A 17,904-nucleotide genomic window follows, 5' to 3' on the forward strand; every position below is an offset into this window, starting at 1 on the left:
CGTAACACCTACACATCTTAACACCCACACGCAAATAAGGAAACAAACACACGCACACGACAAATAGCACGACAGAAGATACGCGAGACACGCACACTCGAGCGTACAAGCAGCAAATGATTGTATGTACACGCAAAGATACGTCAAGGTCATTGTTTTATGAACTTTCTGTGATAATTATTAACAATCACTAAATACGAGGAAAAATCGCTAGTTAGCGAGGTGGCGCGGCGGGGAACGAAAGGACAAGCGATAGCGATCGCTAAGTATAGACGCAAAGTATAAACGCGAAGTAAGTCAAAGGGACGACACGTGTTTCGTCGAGAAAATGTTCTTGTTACTTTGTTGACGATTCGTTGACAATATCGGGTCCGTCGATGATACGGTTCGTTCAGTTCGATCGATCAACGACGGAAACCAGCGAAAAGAAGAAAATTGTATTGCGACCTCGATACGTTGCTCGGTTACCACGAAAATCTAAGCGCATTGTTATTTTGTATGGTCCCATGCGTTTTTTCTAAATGACGACGACATCGTAACACACGATAATGATGATTAACGATTAATAAAAATAATTTGAAGCACAAACGATCGCTCACTTTCTTCCTTCTTCTCTTTTCAATTTTCATTGATAACCTGTTTCATCGGTCTAGACTTTTTTTAAACGTTGTTTGTCTTTCCATTTCCAATGGTAGTCGTCGCGGTCGAAGCAGCCGCCGAAGCAGCCGCCGAAGCCGCCGCTTGCAACAAACGCAACCGATGCAGTTCTTCGGTGCGTCGCATATCCTCGTACAGAGCCTTTATCCTGAGCTGCACTTCCTGAAACGTCATCTCGGCGATTTTTACCTTCAAACGTTTCTCCTCCGTCTGCAACGAAAATCTCGTCTCTGTACTTGGATCTTTGCTTGAATTTCAACAAACATTTCATCAACCTACTTCGAGCTGCTGCAAGAGTAACCGATGCCTAAGTCTATTCCTATAATCGGTCAGAAACACGCAACCTCTCGAACGGGAAGCATCGTTCTGCCGAGTTTTCGGACATTTCCCTCGAACCGTGACATCGTTCTTTCCTCCCGTACAATCAAAATCATCATCCATCTGTTTCGCGTGAATGAAATTCTCGCTTCCGTTATGTCCGAACAAATGAATTTTCTCGTTATCTGTAACTGCTCGTCAGGACACGTTTTGAGATCTCTTATGGCGTAAAGCTTACGGGAACAAAAACACCTACGGCGTACAGAGTTTAAATTATCTTACTTGCGCTTCCATTTGTCCTATCCAAGTTTCCTGGATCGTTATCGTATTCGAATAAATTAGGACAATCGACGAGTGGTGCAGGGTATATAGCGTTCGGATTTTCACTTAAATTCAAATCATTTGATTTCTCTTTGCACTCGTTCCACGATACCTCCGCTAATATACATATACATATGTATGTAATGGCTATTTGCGCGAAGGTTAGAGAAAACAGTAGACTCGAGCTATCTATACTTTTCATTTTAAAACACAAATTTATCCATTTACCTGATTTACTGATGGATAGGAAGTCTGTTTCGTTGCGAGCTTCCGGATAAATGACCGAGACCGTGACGCTGTTGTTGGAAATTCTTGAATTCGACACCACGATACGATTCCTCGTTTTATGTTTCGCCGTGGTGGTCGATGGCGACACTAGTTGATCCTCGTTCATAAAAATCTCTTTCTTCTCATCCAAACTGTCCTCTTCGAGACTTAAATCCTTCAACGGATTCGTTTCTTCCATGTCGCAATAGTTGCTCATAGTTTCCTCGTCGTTTCGTTCCATCTTCACCCGCGACAAGTCTTTGAAATTAAACGGACAATTATTTCTATTCAGAAGTCTTTAGGTAAGTTAAATCGTTCTTCGATTCAAAGGATATTAAGAAGAGAAGAAATTTGCCTTTGACTTAAAAATATTTCTTTTGTAGTTAAAAAAAGAAGCAAAGAAGGTGAAACGAAAAAGAGATACCAATGCTGGCATCCGAGGTATTCAATTTTCCAGTTGAGCTCCCATCGTGTTGATACATTTCAGTAGACGAGCTTTGCAAACGATCGGACATCGAGCGAAGAGATTCGGAAACTTCCGGAAACTTTGTCACGGCTTGATTATCGACAAAGATCTGGTATCGGTTCCATTCAACGGACTCGTTATCGCCTGAATTTCTACATCTTTTACTTTCCTACGATACATATAAAATTTTGCGCATCAGTGGAACAATTGGAGAAAACAATAGAGGAGAGTTGACGACACGCTTGCAGAAAAATTAAATTTCAAATTAAAACGAAAAGTTCTTTTTCTCGCAATCGGTCGTGTTCCGTGACTTCTTTGAAATGAAACGGAACGAAAAGAAAATATGACGAGCACGGTATAATCGTAAGGTCGTTATAAAACACATGAATACCTTGCCCAATACTTTGGCCTTCTTGCAATGGTACTTGTAGTTCTGCCAGTACTTTTTCAACTGAGCAGAGGTTTTGCGCGTGAAGCCCGCTTTCTTGAATTCCTCCTCGATGATCGTCCAAATCCGCTTACGAGCCAGAGTGGAGGTGCTCGTATCCAACAACGGAGCATATTGCTTCATTATAGCCAATAAATGAACACGCTCCTCCTTATCAAATTGATTCTTTTTCCTCTCGGTTTCCGACAAATTACGCGACATTCTCCGTTATAACTTTGTTGAGAATCGATCAGTGGTCGATCACCGTACGTCACCGGCTTTCACTCCGTCGCGTACTACTTACGAAAGGGAAGAGAAACGCTTAACACCGTAAGACGTAAGATCGTTTCGAACGACGGACTGACTATCTTGGCAGAAGTGCGACCACTTTTGTTTCGACAAAACAGACGCATACGATTATCTTTTGTTCTCGCCTCGCGACCGATCCTTAGTAGTTTTGCTTATCTTTATTCCGCTTGCACACCGCTACGGACAGCGGACGATCGCGCGACAAACCGCTCGATCTTCCTTGTCTTCGTTTTCTACAACGTTATATCGAACGAACGTTTTGCAATCGTCATAAACGCACACCTAGCATCTGAAATTACAAACAAATTCGAATTGGTCATCTATGTACCTATAGACAACGCGCCTCCAATATGTAATCTGTCATCATTGATCGCGGTAGTTTCATTAAAGTAAAGATAGCCAGTCGTGGCGATGACGTGACGATGAAACGGCCCGTCACGGCTAATCGGGCAACATTATCAACCGATCAACCTAGCCCGAAGTCAAACCCACTCACCGTCAGTCTTATAGCGACAGCCGAGGGATGCGGATCTATCTGTTAATCATAGCTATACCTTTATTTTATTTTCTGCGTTTATTTAATTTTTTTAGCTTATTCAATAAATTGATAAGATAGATGAACTTAATAATTTTATCCCACCCCCCATGAGCCGCAACCCTTACATCTCGGCATCCGATACGTCGAAGAGGTGAGATTCTCATTTTCGATCGTAGCACCATCTATATTAAAGTAACCGAAACTATTCGACAGCTTACCCACCAATTTTCCGAAACCAAGAAGCTACGCAGCAATTTACCGACTGCCGGATTACCGACCAATCAGATGGCAACTTACCGACTGCCGGATTACCGACTATTGCGATGGCAACTTATCGACCGCCGATGGATCAGTTGATAAGTCGGCAAGTAAGTCGACGGGGTTATAATTGAAAATAGACTACGTAAGTACCCTTTGACTCTAGTGACTACCGGTAAAAAACATTCAACGTGTCTTTGTTTTTGAGGGGTCGTAATTTATGGGGTCCCAGGTGCCCCCAGATGAACCTCGCGGGATCTACCACTGCACTGCATCTCCGTATCCCTTTCAGCCCTGCAACCCTTTTTACACCTGTAGTCACTAAACTTTTCTTTTAATAACGCGGAAACATGTCTGTGAGTGACGCTGAGACGTTGTACGCATGCTCGAAAACAAGGCAGAAAAATGTTATATGTGTATGTAAGTAATCTTGCAATGATAGTACCACAGTATCGGTCGAGCATCAAATTTTTGTCAAAAATTCAAAGTAAAGATTATTTGCATTAACTTTAAGACGTTCGTTGAATAATAACCACTTGATTAGCGCCAGTGTTGGTCGCCGTGGGGTTTTAGTCAGTAGGAATCTGACACTCCCCCGCCGCCCTCTCCCAGGGGTCGGTGGGGGGTCTTATGCAAGATTTCCCCACGTTAAAAAAAAAAAAAAATCCTTTACATCTCTGCTCTCCTTACATTCCTGCATCCCCTACATCTCTGCATTCTTTACACCCGTGCATTCCTTACATCCCTACATTCCTTACACCCGTGCATTCCTTACATCCCTACATTCCTTACATCCCTGCATTCCTTACATCCCTGCATCCCTTACATCTCTGCATTCCTTACATTCCTGCATCTCCTACATCTCTGCATTCCTTACACCCCTGCATTCCTTACATCCTTGCATCTCTTTTGTAAGCATCCCATTATAGCGCCTCCTAGCGGTAAACGAAGGAACTAAACCTTGCAAAATTTTTGGTCCTCTGGCGGCAAAAACGTGAACTAAATTTTCGACGTCGGATCAGCGCCATCTGGTTTCGGAAAAAGAAACTAAACCTTGCACCATTTCTGGCCATCTGGCGGCAAAAATGCAAACTAAAATTTCGATGTCGAATCAGCGCCATCTGGTTTCGGAAAAAGGAACTAAACCTTGCACCATTTCTGGCTCTCTGGCGGCAAAAATGCGAACTAAAATTTCGATGTCGAATGAGCGCCATCTGGTTTCGGAAAAAGGAACTAAACCTTGCACCATTTCTGGCCCTCTGGCGGCAAAAATGTGAACTAAATTTTCGGCGTTGGATCAGCGCCATCTGGTTTCGGAAAAAGGAACTAAACCTTGCACGAATTTTGGCCCTCTAGTGGCAAAAATGCGAACTAAATTTACGACGTCGAATCAGCGCCCTCTAGCGGTAAAAAAAGGAACTAAATTTTGCAAAAATTTAAATTTAACATTATTTTTCACGAGACTTTACTTACCTTTACTTACCTTTACTCGAACCAGTGGCCATAAGTATTTTATTTATAATATATTTATTATAAGGGTTGAAAGCATACAAGAGATGCAGGAAGAATTCAGGAGTGTAAGGGATACGGAGACATAAAGGGTACAGAGATGTAAGGGATGCCGAGGTATAAGGAATACCAGCATATACGAGATGCAGGAATATAGGGAATATAGTGATATAAGGGATAGAGGGATGTTAAGGATACAGACATGTAAGGGATGCAGTGATAAAGGGTTGGGCCTCATAAGACAAAAAAATAATAAATAACTAGGAATAAATATTGTCTATGAAATTATTGTACAATATAGGTACATGTTTGTAATAAATTATTATTAAAATTTGTTAATTTATATAATCATGACTACAATGTTTTTGATCAATACATAACAGAACAAATTTACACTCTTAATAAAGAAAATGTTCATTCATACATGTATATCTGTAGTACAGATATCTTACTCTCAAACAGAAAATAATTAATTTTTTTTTGTATCTTTCATTTGATGTGTAAAAATAAATATGAAATATTTACTTGTAGTATATAATATGCGCATATGATTCGGCTTTCTACGCAAGTTTCGTCGCCTCTGGCGTAGCGTTGTTTGCGCAATTTTTACCAGTGACAACGACGCGGCAATCGAGTTGATGTAATCTACACGCAGATCGTCCGCTCATTCTCCAGAAGAAGCGCCGGATAACTCAATTGGTTTGGTTTGCTCGAGAGAAGTGGTCACTCTAGAAGCAAAATTCACAATCAGCTTTTGCGTTCTACGTGTACAACATTCCTGCATTACCTATTTTCTATAGAGCGATGACGCTTCGCATTATGCAATCAATGTTTTCGATTTCCGATTTTCGATATTCGATTTTCAATTTTCATCGAGCAAAGAATCAAATTTCTTTCGAGTAATCGTTCGATATCGGGGTAAACTTACGAATTTTGACGCGAGCACAGTTCGCTTTTACAACGAAACATACATACACCTGGCCGAAGCGACAACCTAAAGAGGAGCAACGTTTTTCGAAACACGCATTTACATTCCTTCGTTACATTCATCACGCATTACGTTTATCCTAAGAATGAAAACGTATCGCTTGCGTCCTTTCTCCTGTTCACCAATAACGTACCGTCGTCGTCGACGCGGTTTTAAACGAAGCTTTTCAAACGATGTTCGAACCTACCTTTAACAAAAGCTACGTTAGGCTGTTTAAAGTGTTGCGCGCTATTAATAGAAGGTAGAGATACAGAAACGAGCTAATTCGCTTTCGAAGTTACCATCTGCCGGCCGCGCTATTATGCAAACTCTTGACAGGGACCACGAAGAGAAAATGCATAATTAATCAACGAATATGTTGCTTGCAGGCGTAAGCAGGTTTTACGACCTTAGACTGCTGCACAAAGAGCCTCGTTCGCTTTCTCATCGAGAAAAAGAAACGCGTATTGTCTTGCAAACTAAAAACCAATCTGTAACTAATTTTACCTAAATAAGTTTGGCACACCGACTAATAAAGTTCAGTGAAAGTACACATCGATAAACGATTTCAAATTTGCGAAGCAAAGTGTAGCGGTATTTCGAAAATTAGTAGCCGTCTAATCCATTAGCGGCTTGCTAGAGCAACGAACAATTATTATCGAACGTTCCCTGTGGGCTCTAATCAAGCACCTACTCGAAGACAAACCTTCTATCTCGATACGTGTCTCCTTGACCGATGATCGCATAACAGCATTTGCGATTTCGCTTTATCCAGCATATACGAACATCGATTTTTCGACAGGCTTTCAACGTTGTTTGATTATTCTCAGAAAGGAAGGCTCAGATTACAAAATAGAAACAGATTTTGCTATTTAGCATTGCTATGTAGCAAAAGAGGAAGAGCGAAAGAATGTTGCTTTCTAAAGATCGATGCTCGCGAATGTCTCTGATATTTGGAAAATTTTACGACCTCCCTCGTTATCGTGAAAGGATTACAGGATTCGCGGGTAGTTTACTGCAACCATGATAGTCTTTTTCAAAACGATGAGCAGATAGAAGGATAGAAAGCTGGCAGTTTACCAGCTACCGAGTGCGTAAAATGGTTATTACGGCTGAAAACTAACGAGAAGAAAGGCTTCCGGAAGGGAGGAAAGGTTCGAATAGATAATTCGTAGGTATTAGGAAAGTAAAAGTTTATAAGCTATTGTAATTAGACGATCTTAATTTTAAAAGTGAATTACTACTAGACTTTAGTGCGAATAATTACCAATCTACGTTTCGTTGTTCTATACCATTTTGCGCAATTCTGTTAAATGTTTTCCTTTCTGCTCACTCCTGTACCAATATTGGTTGCTGGTAAATTTATGAAAATATACTTCTGCAAGTTGCGATCGGAAAGAAAAAACGAATCGAATATTGAATTTAAACTTGAATTTCAATTACGAACAAATTGATCATGTACAACTATCGAATAGTTGTACGTGAGACTGTTGAGAGACAATCAGACAAGTTGGTTTAACGCTGTTTACGAAGGTGGCACCATTGTTCAAGGAAAAGGCGAGGGTAATTCCATGAACGTTAACAAGGTAGGATATCACTTTTATCAATTTTAAGCGGATAAGCAAGTTCCGTTTAGCTCAATGTAATTTCATATGAAAACTGGTTAATCGTACGCGAACTGGTAACAGGGTGGTCGACACGTATCTTTCTGCAAGAAGGCAAGAATCATCGGAGACAAAGCGAAATAATCAAACGACTCGAGGGCAAAATTACATTCGCGTTTCCAACAACACTGGCTCGTCAGAGTTTTGCGCAAGATTAGAGCAACGTGTAATATTAAATTTTACCAGAGGATAGTTTGGTCAGGGAGCTAATTCCACCGTGTGACTTTCTCCTTCACTATTCTTTCCTCTTCGTACATAAAGGTCATCCGTTCCGAAGATTCTCTGTCATTCTTTTCGATACGTACCTTGGTTTTCTTCTTTCGGACAGTTTTCAACTGTGAAAACTATATTTTCCTTGGAAAGTTTTACTTCCACTGATCAAAAGAAGGAAAAATGAAAAGAAAAAAATCTTGATGGAAGAATTTTCCATTGTGGCTTGATTCCCTGAACGAGAAAAACTGACGGAATATAGCTAAAGGGTTATATGGAACGGCTGGTCCCCGTATACCTCCGAGGATAAGAAGGTAACAAGGACCTATCCTTTGCGGTCGAATACACGCAGCCTTCTAAACAAAGTTGCCACTAAATCTAGGAGATAAAGTGGAAGTCGTGCCTTTTCGCGATTCGTTCCGCATACAGCCGCACCGTCGACCAATTGCGTCCTCGGACCTTCTCGCGTAACCGATTTAATAACCTCTCATTTTCTCATTAATTCGGCTAATATGGCTACCTAGTTGCTAACATCGAGCATCACTTTGAAACCACGATGTAATCGCAAACTCTTACCAATGCTCTTTCTACAATCGCTCTAACTTAATATTCCTCTTCCTCCCGGTCGAGTAATTTAAAAAGCGTAAAGAGATTTTAAAGATCCAACAGACTTTCCAAAACATCTACCGTTTTCTAGTTAATTGGTGGCTAATTATTAATCGTTAATCGGTAAAATCCCCAAGTTGCGAAATTCAATAAACTCGCTAAAACAAAAGTTTTTAAAAGCAGTTACTTTGCTTTTAAACTTCCTGGTCTCTTCCGAAAAAACTCGTCCGTGAAGAGGAAACACTGATTTCGTTGCTCGACCGGGTTAAAGGATCGATCGTACGAAATCGGAGTTTTCCAATTCGCCGCAACTCGAGCGTACGCAAACGGAGTAGATTAAAGGACAGTTATACATAGCAGAGTATTGTTTACTCTTTTTTTTTTTTTATAAGAGTCATTCTTGGTCTCGTAGATTGTAGATGGTACAATTACAGCGGGCAACTACGATGGCAGGGTCTTTCTACAGGCCAGTTAGGAAAGGGGGTACAATACCTATATAAAGCTTGAATGAAGATGCTCCCAGCTATTCACTCTCACCTTTCTCACAAGCGTGCGCACGAAGCAAATCTTCCGGACGAATCGCGAGGGAAGATCTCCTTCGTCTTCGTCTTCATTTACTGTAAAAAGGATTTCGTTTCGAGGTGAGTCTTTTGACTTTGTTCGCGTTTGCTCGACGAATCAGTTATCGATAAACTCGGTGAGTTTCATCGTCGATTACATCGTGCATCTGTGCGTGTATGCGCGTGTGTATAGATGTGCGCGACATTTACAAATTCCGAGAAGGAATCGCCTGATATATTAGCGAAAATCTGCGGTACGATCGCGACTGAAAATTTCGATAACCCGATAAATTTACGATACAAAACACTATCCGATTCTTGAGAGATGGAATTGCAAAGACACGTATTTATTACGCTACGAGGAAGAAAGCTATGTTGAAGCAAAGTGATTGATATCTGTTCCTGTCCAGAAACGTGTGCAGCGTTTCTAGTGCGAGCTCGTATGACGTTTTTCTCATGATCGACGCGCGTGAATTTGTTATCATCGAACTGAATGCTTTCAATTTCCTCGGTGCGACGATTGAATTCAAACAGATCGATTCGTTATGATCGACGGCTGCCGATAACGTTCTTCTTTCGCTGAAATCGAACGGGAGCGAAGAAAGGCGCGTAAACGATTGCAAACAAATGTGAGAATCTCGCGAGGAGAAGGAGAGAAAACGCGGAGGCGGACAGGAAGAAAGCGCGCCTGCTTCTGTACCCACCGATCGCTGGGACATTCTTCTTTCGCGCCTCTTCTTCTATCGCCAATTAAATACGCCAATTCTTACCCGCGCACTTTGACTTTTCTCTTCGACTCGTATCTCCGCCAGTCTCGACATCCTACGCTGAAACGAGTTGCTTGTTGCGCCAAGTACGGACGACTAAATGTTTGTTTGCGCGTTCGACGTTCAGTAAGATGATGTAATTGCTTGAATAAAAAGAAAAAAAATTCGAATCCTAGTATATGCCGCAATACTTTCGATTAGCGAAACGCGTTGCCTCTTTTTAACACGATCGAAGCAAGCTATTAACTATCTGGAAAAATTAATGACCGTTCAAAAGGACGCCTTCTGAGAGACTCGTCTATCATAAGTGTGTCTACATATATACCGAAATGTTACGTTTGACCGAACAAAATCTCTTCGACTTTCTCCGTACCGAAGGTCGCAGGACGGCCGATTTCACGTTACTTTTTCTACATAAAAATAAATTTCCTCGCCATATACATCGAACCAGCAATGTTAATTCGCCGCGTCCAATCACTATATTCAGCGACTTTCAGTTTTTTATTATTTAACACGAGTTAAAATAATGTATAGGTATGACGATCGATCGTTAACGTTTGCGAACGTGGGACAGCAGTTTCCTCTGAAAATCGCAGACAATACTCGAGTTGCGAAACGCGATTAAGCGTTGTCGTAATTCGTCGAGAAAATCAGCGGTTCTTCGGTGATCTATCCAGAAAAAAAGATTTGACATTATTTTTACGTTACATTACGTTACATTTGAAATTACATAAAGGGATGCGTGGGTGCAGGCGCGGGTACAGACGCAAACACGGTATTTTCGAATTGAAACGAATCGCATACTGGACGAGTTGGAATTGACTCACAGCATCCAGGTAACGGTCCTCGAAAGAGATACGAATTCGCGATCGCGATCGCGATCTGCCTACGGCTAACATTGCGAAGTAGAAACCACAAGCCACGAGTTATCCCCTTACTTACTCTTTCGAATCGCGTTTCTCGACGCGTAAGGTAATCGATGTCCCCGTAACCCAGACCTATCGAACGTATATAACTGGCTGTTTTCACTGGCAAATCTCTCGCAATCGCGTTCCACACACTCTTCTTCTGCTTCATTTTGCGCTAAACCGACTGATTAACGCTCGAACAAAATCATTTTTTATTCGGCTTTTTCGTTCTCCTAAACCTGAAATTCATTAAACGTTACTTTCACTGTCAGTTGTTTACGTTCCTAAACAAAAAAACTAATCAATTTCAATTTATCCTCGTGAAAAAGAAAAACGACCTCTCTTAAAGTTTTGTAGACTTTTTGGTCCGTGGCTCGACTCGGATGCTTATCGTGCGAAAAGCGTGCAATGAGAACAAAAATGTTTAGCCTTGTTACGAAATCTGGATAATGAACGAGTACCGTTTCGACTGCCACATTAAGAATGCCACATCCATCCGAAACGTCGAAGAAAACCGCAGCATCTCGGGTACACCTTGCGCTTGCCCAATCTTCTTCCCGCAAACGACCACCTTAAGGACGACTCTTTACAAACTGTGCAAATTTCCTAGAATAATTATGAAACTTTTATAAAATTAAACTTCGCGATTTTTCGAGTCGCATCGCATCTTCGACTTTATCGCCCACGGTCAAACGATATCGAGTTTGCTCGTTAAAATAGAAAGGTCGATAAAAATGTCCATTACACCACCGCTGGCTGAGACATAAAAGAGGCAACTTTGTTACCTTTCGAACCTTTAATTGTTTCGTCAATATTGGCAGATGACAATTTTTTCCCTCAAATTTGAATGAGACGGAAGGAAGGCGTTTGTAAATAAGGAAAAGCTTATTTTAATCGATCGATTTGCGAACAAACGAAAAAGACGAATTGAAATGGGATTAAATTCGGAAGAGGAAAGCACTGGAAACGTCTATTTTGCTTCGTTCTAATTTAATCGCGATCTCGTTGACGCAACGTACTCGTTTATTACTTTTAATCTCGATCTCCGCGATCTTCGTTTGGTAGCCACAGTTCTGTTTTTTTCTCTCACAACGCGTATTATGCCGCGTTTGCTTCGATTAAACTTTGTATATATTTCCAAAGAAATGTTTGTAAATTAGAACGCTCTCGCGATCTTTTCGATCCTATCATACAATATACCTGTACCAGTCAGAAGACACGCTCTAACTCTTGCTTTCGTGATTTTAGCTTGTACGATGAATAAAGTTCGTCAGAGAAACGTCCTCGCAAACGTTCTTGCAATTCGATTCCCGCACTTTAAATTCCCGATCGTCGCAATCTCCTTATCTCCCATCGTTCAACAAACTTTGCTCCCGCGATCTTAATTAAATCGGAATGCTATTCGTTCGAGTCGGTCGACCCCCTCCGATGCTTTTCCCACGAGTTTTGTATCTTAATGAATTCGAGCAAGCGCAACATCTGCGATGTATGCCTATATACATACATACACACAGCTCAACGCGGCGTTGAAAAGTGATTTCTCTACTCGCTGATGAGAATTTTGAACGTTTCGGGTAGTTGCAATTTTATTTGTTCGAGTGGTCCGCAGACGCGAAGGCGGACAGGAGCACGAGCAAGATCTCAGCTGGAGATGCCGTATCTCGATGTCGCGAATCGCGCGAGCAGAGCCAGGGGCAACAGCAACGCGTAAGATCTCGAGGCCGACGCGACTTTCACCTTTCACCTAGGTCGAGCACGAATCGACGGTTCGCTTCTCCAACCTATACTCGACTAACAACTAAGCATAGGAACCGAGATACGACTAACGCGAGTATCTTCTTCTTCCGAGGGAAGATGTAAGTGCAATTCGAAGCACGAGCTGCACGAGCAGCAGGATTTCACCGTTACCGGGCTAAATCGAATCGATACGGATGAAAAGGATCCGGATCTAAGCAAGAATTCCGCTCGTAACTTCGCTTTCGACGAAAGCGACAGTGTTTCGCATTGCTGGAAGACGAGCAGACACCGATCGCTCCTTCCTCTCCTTCTTCCGAAACCTGAAGCCACTACACTTTCTATCCTAGCGATTCTAGTCACGGATATGGAAACCGTAGATTGTCCGTAAACTCTCTTGTCTAGCGACCAATTAAAATCCAAAAACACCTATTCTCCTTCATTCTCGTTAAAAGTCGAGAACGGAAATTTTCGTGAGAAGGAAAGTCGATGCAAATCACGTACAGTCGTTCTACAGTAAAGAAATTACACGATGTATCAATGTACGAATTGGCTGACGACTGTTTTCTTTTGCACGCGCTGCTCGGATGATTCGCACCCGACAAATTTACCTTTACTTTCTCCGTGCCAACGAATTCTCCGGCTAACGAGAAAGCAAAATACATAATGCAAATACAAAGAGGAAAGCGATTGTAGTAAAATCGTTGAAAAATCGAACGGTCGCCAAACATCGAGACGAGGCGCCTCGTTCGCGTACTATGTTCCCTTTGGTGAAACGAACAGGCGTTGCGCAACCACCGAAATGACGCGAGGCGTTAATTAGCTGCGGATCGAGCTTGTACATCGCGTTTCGACCGCGCTCGCTCTGAAATCTCGAGACGCGTTAGAGACCACAGAATACGATTGGGGTTCCCTCGCAATCTGATCTGACGAAACGTACTAACGCACGCGCACGTGAGAAGAGGGAAACAATCGTGAAAACGTCCTTTCCCGAGACCGGCTGCGGCTACGCTATTTAACCATCCTATTCGTTAAACTTTCTGTCGAAATAAATGGAAAAAATTAACGAAACGAATGCAACATTCTTGTTGCTCGTTCGACGAGAGCAGTTTTCGTCCGAGAGCCCGAGACCTTGCGCGCAATTCTCTTAGGCCGCGTACCTATAGGATCCTCGTTCCTTTACCTTATATATCTACTCGGTTTCAAGTTATAAAAGTAACGCCTGCTCTTAATTAACCTTTCCCTTCAAAAGCGAGCGAGCAACCAGTATGCTTCCTATTGTTTCTGCGAACTCCGTATAGACCATAGGCTCGCAGCCTTGAAAAATTCAAGGTTTCCTCTTTTATACAGAACGATCTTTTCCTCGATCGATTTGTTTCCAATTCAAAATTCAAATTTTCCACGAGTTTTCGTTTTAACTTGAAATCAGCTAAAGAAAAGTAATAAAAGAAATTTGAAAAGAAAAACTGACGTTACAGATAGAGGATGAAGCAAATCGTGGGGACGCTGCTGATCGTTGCCGGGCTGGGTGTAGCCACGAGCCAGGAGTATGGAGGAAGACATGCCTTGTTCGTCAGAGCCCCGTCTGTAGCTGGTAAGAGAGAAAGACGGGATCCTAATCGAATCTCGAGTCTGACAATGAGTACGATCCATCTGATCGATCGAGAGTAAAGAAAGTGATAACGTAGGAAAACGACGAGCGAATTTGACGAATGCAATCGTTTAAAATCCATTAGCGCACTCGAGAGTCCAGCGAGCTGCTCCCGTGTCGGCCGCAGACCTGATGGCGCAAAATATCCTAGACTGGATTCAGGGCATCTACCGACAGGGCGCACGTAAAAGTACGTTCTCCAGGAGAAGCTTTATCCCTTTTCAGTTACTCCATTGAACAAGGTTCATCTTGAACCATCGATCTGGACTTCTTCGGTCTATTTTTTTCTTACTTATTTTAACTAGTCGACTAAACGTAAACACCATAAATCGAGCACTGAAGCTGAAAACCCCGCATACAAGCGGCAACGATCTTACTCCGATTTACCATCAAAATAGAGATCCTTGCCTATGCAATACTTCCACGAACAATTAACCACGATTTTACACGAATTTCTATCAAGCACGCTTGTCTCCTCTCTCACGCATATTAATGAAACTCTCCCGAGGTAGAAATCCAAAGCTACGCGACCCGAAGTTGGTAAAATCAAGAAATATTGTCGAGAAAATCATCGCTAATTTTTGCAATCGATGTAAAAGTTCATTAGTCTTACATTAGTCATCGACGGAAACATCGAATCGCGTAGTTTTTCAAATGGTTGCCGAAAGCAGAAATTTACACAGCCGAGATCGATTGTTTTGCAGCTCGTCAGCAGTCGGATCCTGCTGGATATCTACCACCGTACAGCACTCAAAGGCCACCCGAAAGACCTCGACCTTTTCAACCGCCCTCGACTGGCCAGCAACCAAGCTACTCGTCTCCCTCGGCTCAAAACGAGGTGACCAATAATTATCCTTACCAGAGGCCATCCGGTCAATCGTCCACCGTTCAACCTCCTCTACCCTTCTCGACCCAACGATCCACCTATCTTCCGCCAAACAGTCCATCCTCTTACAATCCTCGTCCATCTCCAACGCCCTCCTATTCCAACTCCGGTTCCTCTGCTTTCCCACCGTACAGTTCGACTTCTCGGCCAGTATCCACCACGCAATCCTCTCAGCCTGGATATTCCTCTTCCGGTGGAGTTTCCAGCAACTTTGGTTATTCGAGCTCGACATTTGCTGGCGCTGGCAGCGGAACAAATACCGGCAAATTCTCTACTCCGAGTGGATTCTCCAGTACTTACGGTTATTCCACTCAGAGACCGAACACCGCCTACATTCCGTCCGCCGAAGGAGGCGCGTCCAGCGGCACCTATGGATATTCCACCTCGAATCCCAGTCCTCCGTTTCCAACTTCTGGAACCGGAACCGGAACCGGGACAGGAGTCGGAACCGGAACCGGGACCGGAGTCGGAGCCGGAACCGGAACCTACGAACAGGACAGCGGGGCTGGATATCCTGCTCCAAGTTATCCTTCTACTCCTCAAGAGAACGCCGCTGGTTCCAACGGTCCTTCCGAAACTCCCGGCGGAACTGGCATCTCAACCGGCCAAGGTATTCAATTAACCTGATTTTACTACTATCTACTAGAGACTAGGGTATGTACTGTATATATATCTTCGCCATAACTTTTAATCCTTTTAGGCTCTGGCTCTTCTGGAACGGTAATTGGCGACGGAGCTGGGGAAGATGACGATTTGAAGCACCCTCCGCACATTCACGCCCTTGACGTTCAGTGCAGCAAAACTATGATGACTATCGACATCGAGTTCAATCGCGCCTTCGACGGGGTTATTTATTCCAAGGTACGAACGAACCTATTCGTTCGAACACTGAAGCGTTGATAATTTCACCATTTATACCTAAATGATACAAATGTCCGCAGGGATACTACACAAACCCGGAATGTAGATACGTTGCACAAAATTCCGGGCAAACGAAATACTCGTTCACGGTGAGTCTAGATTCTTGCGGTACCCAATTCATCAACGACTTTGCGGGTGAAGCTGGACAAGCGTATCTGGAAAACGTGTTGGTCTTACAGGTAAGCGTGATCACATTTGTCTCATGTTCGTCTTTGCTCGGCTCAATGCGAAATATTCCATGAACGTACCTATCTCGTTTATTTCCGTTCAAGAACGAACCAGGCATACAGGAAGTTTGGGACACGGTACGGAGAGTTCGTTGCTTGTGGGAAGGGAACATCAACAAAGCGTTGTCGGTTAACTTTTCCGTCGATATGTTGAATCAAGAAATAGTAACGTTTAGCGGCGACACAGCGGTCGCCAGGTTAGATATCCAAGTCGGAAAAGGTCCGTTCGCAGCTGCGGCAGATGGACTGGTGAAAATTGGAGAGACCATGACCCTGGTGGTTTCCGTCGAAGGAGATCCTGCCTTCGATCTTCAGGTAATTTTCTCTCTCCGTTCGTCAAACCATTGAGTCAACTTGAAAAAAACCAAGTCGATAGAAAGTATTTAACGGATTGTCAACTTTCAAGGTGCGCGATTGTCTTGCTCGAGACGAAAGCTCTACCAACATGATACAGTTGACGGACGAAAGAGGATGCATACTGAAACCAAAATTATTCGGTGCCTTCCAAAAGACGAAAGACACTGGAAATACGGGCGCATCGATTATCGCTTACGCATATTTTCAAGCCTTCAAGTTCCCCGACGTGATGGATCTGTTCATCGAATGTAATGTCGAACTCTGCAAAACCGACTGCGAACCCTGCCCGGAACTGAATCAGGTAAATTACTTCTGTACCTCGGCCGATAGTTTTATCGGGAATGTAAATTTAAACGTGAAATTGTGTGTCAATTAAAAAACGATACTTTTTCAGCAAATCGAGCCAGGTAGGCGGCGGCGGCGATCGATATTATACACCACAGCCTCATCAAATACTTCGGCTGTCCGACTTTCCGAACCGATACGGGTTACCCGTGGCTTCAGAGTGGTCATGGTAGACGATCTCAGCAAAGCCAGCAGCCAAGTACTCGAGCATCTCGAGGAAACTGCTATCGAGGAAATGGCGAGAACAACGACGAACGTTTGCATGACTTACACCGGATTTTACACGGCCATCTTCTTTCTGTTGAGCACCATCTTTGTCGCTACGATCAGTGCGGTTACACTCTACGTCAAGTTGCAACGAGTTTACAGGTCGAAATCTATTTACTCGTAGTAACTTCTGCGTAATTCGTTGCTGTCGTTATTTTGGACTTCGATAACGCGCGATCAACGAACGCTAAAATGGTAATTAACCATTAATTGACGTATTTCACGTATGATTGTACGTGAATTTTATAATGATAATATTGAACGAACAGCTATACTTTACGTTGCCTGCCTATTACTATACACTCTACATGTATGTAAAAATTCTAAAGACTGGTTGGCGGGAACGGTAACCCTATAAAACATTGGGCCGCCGCCTCCTCTTCCTCCTCCTGCTGCCCGTCGTTCCAACAGCTATGATATTCGCAAATAACAATGTTGTTTTTATCTAATTATCGTGTGTCGATCGGGCACATTTTTCAGTATTTTTTTTTTTTTTATACGACACAACAATGAGTAAATTTTAAACATAATTAGACTAGCCGCATGTTTCGACAATGGTTTGCATAACGAATAATGCGAGGTACATTCGATCATACACTTGTAAATATGTACGATTAATCGTGCAACCATGAATGAGATAAAAAAAATATTTTTTACTATACAACTGTCACTGGTTTGACGTACCTGTTACATCGTATTGCACGTACATATATACGTTCTTCTATCGACAAGTACAACGTTGTATGAATTAACAATAAAATAAA

General features: G+C 42.6%; 2 protein-coding genes across 3 annotated transcripts; one reads left to right on the forward strand and one right to left on the reverse strand.

Annotated features, from left to right (window-relative positions):
* Positions 1-137: 137 nt before the first annotated feature.
* LOC117607509 (uncharacterized) lies at positions 138-2,902 on the reverse strand. 2 transcript variants are annotated; one of them, XM_034331279.2, is made up of 6 exons: positions 2,421-2,902; positions 1,988-2,198; positions 1,525-1,821; positions 1,258-1,443; positions 937-1,166; positions 138-867 (listed from the first exon to the last, which is right to left on the reverse strand). In XM_034331279.2, the coding sequence occupies exons 1-6, from the start codon at positions 2,676-2,678 to the stop codon at positions 661-663; spliced, it is 1,389 nt and encodes a 462-aa protein (XP_034187170.2). In that variant the 5' UTR covers positions 2,679-2,902; the 3' UTR covers positions 138-660. The 2 variants fall into 2 exon arrangements, with proteins under 2 accessions (XP_034187170.2, XP_034187180.2); XM_034331289.2 differs by having other exon boundaries at positions 1,258-1,413; positions 2,421-2,898.
* Positions 2,903-9,051: 6,149 nt separating this feature from the next.
* Positions 9,052-17,866, forward strand: LOC117604663 (uncharacterized). The gene is made up of 9 exons (XM_076690240.1): positions 9,052-9,158; positions 13,965-14,080; positions 14,223-14,327; positions 14,842-15,633; positions 15,724-15,884; positions 15,965-16,123; positions 16,217-16,486; positions 16,578-16,829; positions 16,923-17,866. Exons 2-9 carry the CDS (start codon positions 13,972-13,974, stop codon positions 17,262-17,264), a joined length of 2,190 nt encoding a protein of 729 aa, XP_076546355.1. The 5' UTR covers positions 9,052-9,158; positions 13,965-13,971; the 3' UTR covers positions 17,265-17,866.
* The last annotated feature ends 38 nt before the right edge of the window (positions 17,867-17,904 follow it).

The sequence above is a fragment of the Osmia lignaria genome, chromosome 9 (genome assembly GCF_051020975.1).
Source record: "Osmia lignaria lignaria isolate PbOS001 chromosome 9, iyOsmLign1, whole genome shotgun sequence".
NCBI classification, from domain to species: domain Eukaryota; kingdom Metazoa; phylum Arthropoda; class Insecta; order Hymenoptera; family Megachilidae; genus Osmia; species Osmia lignaria.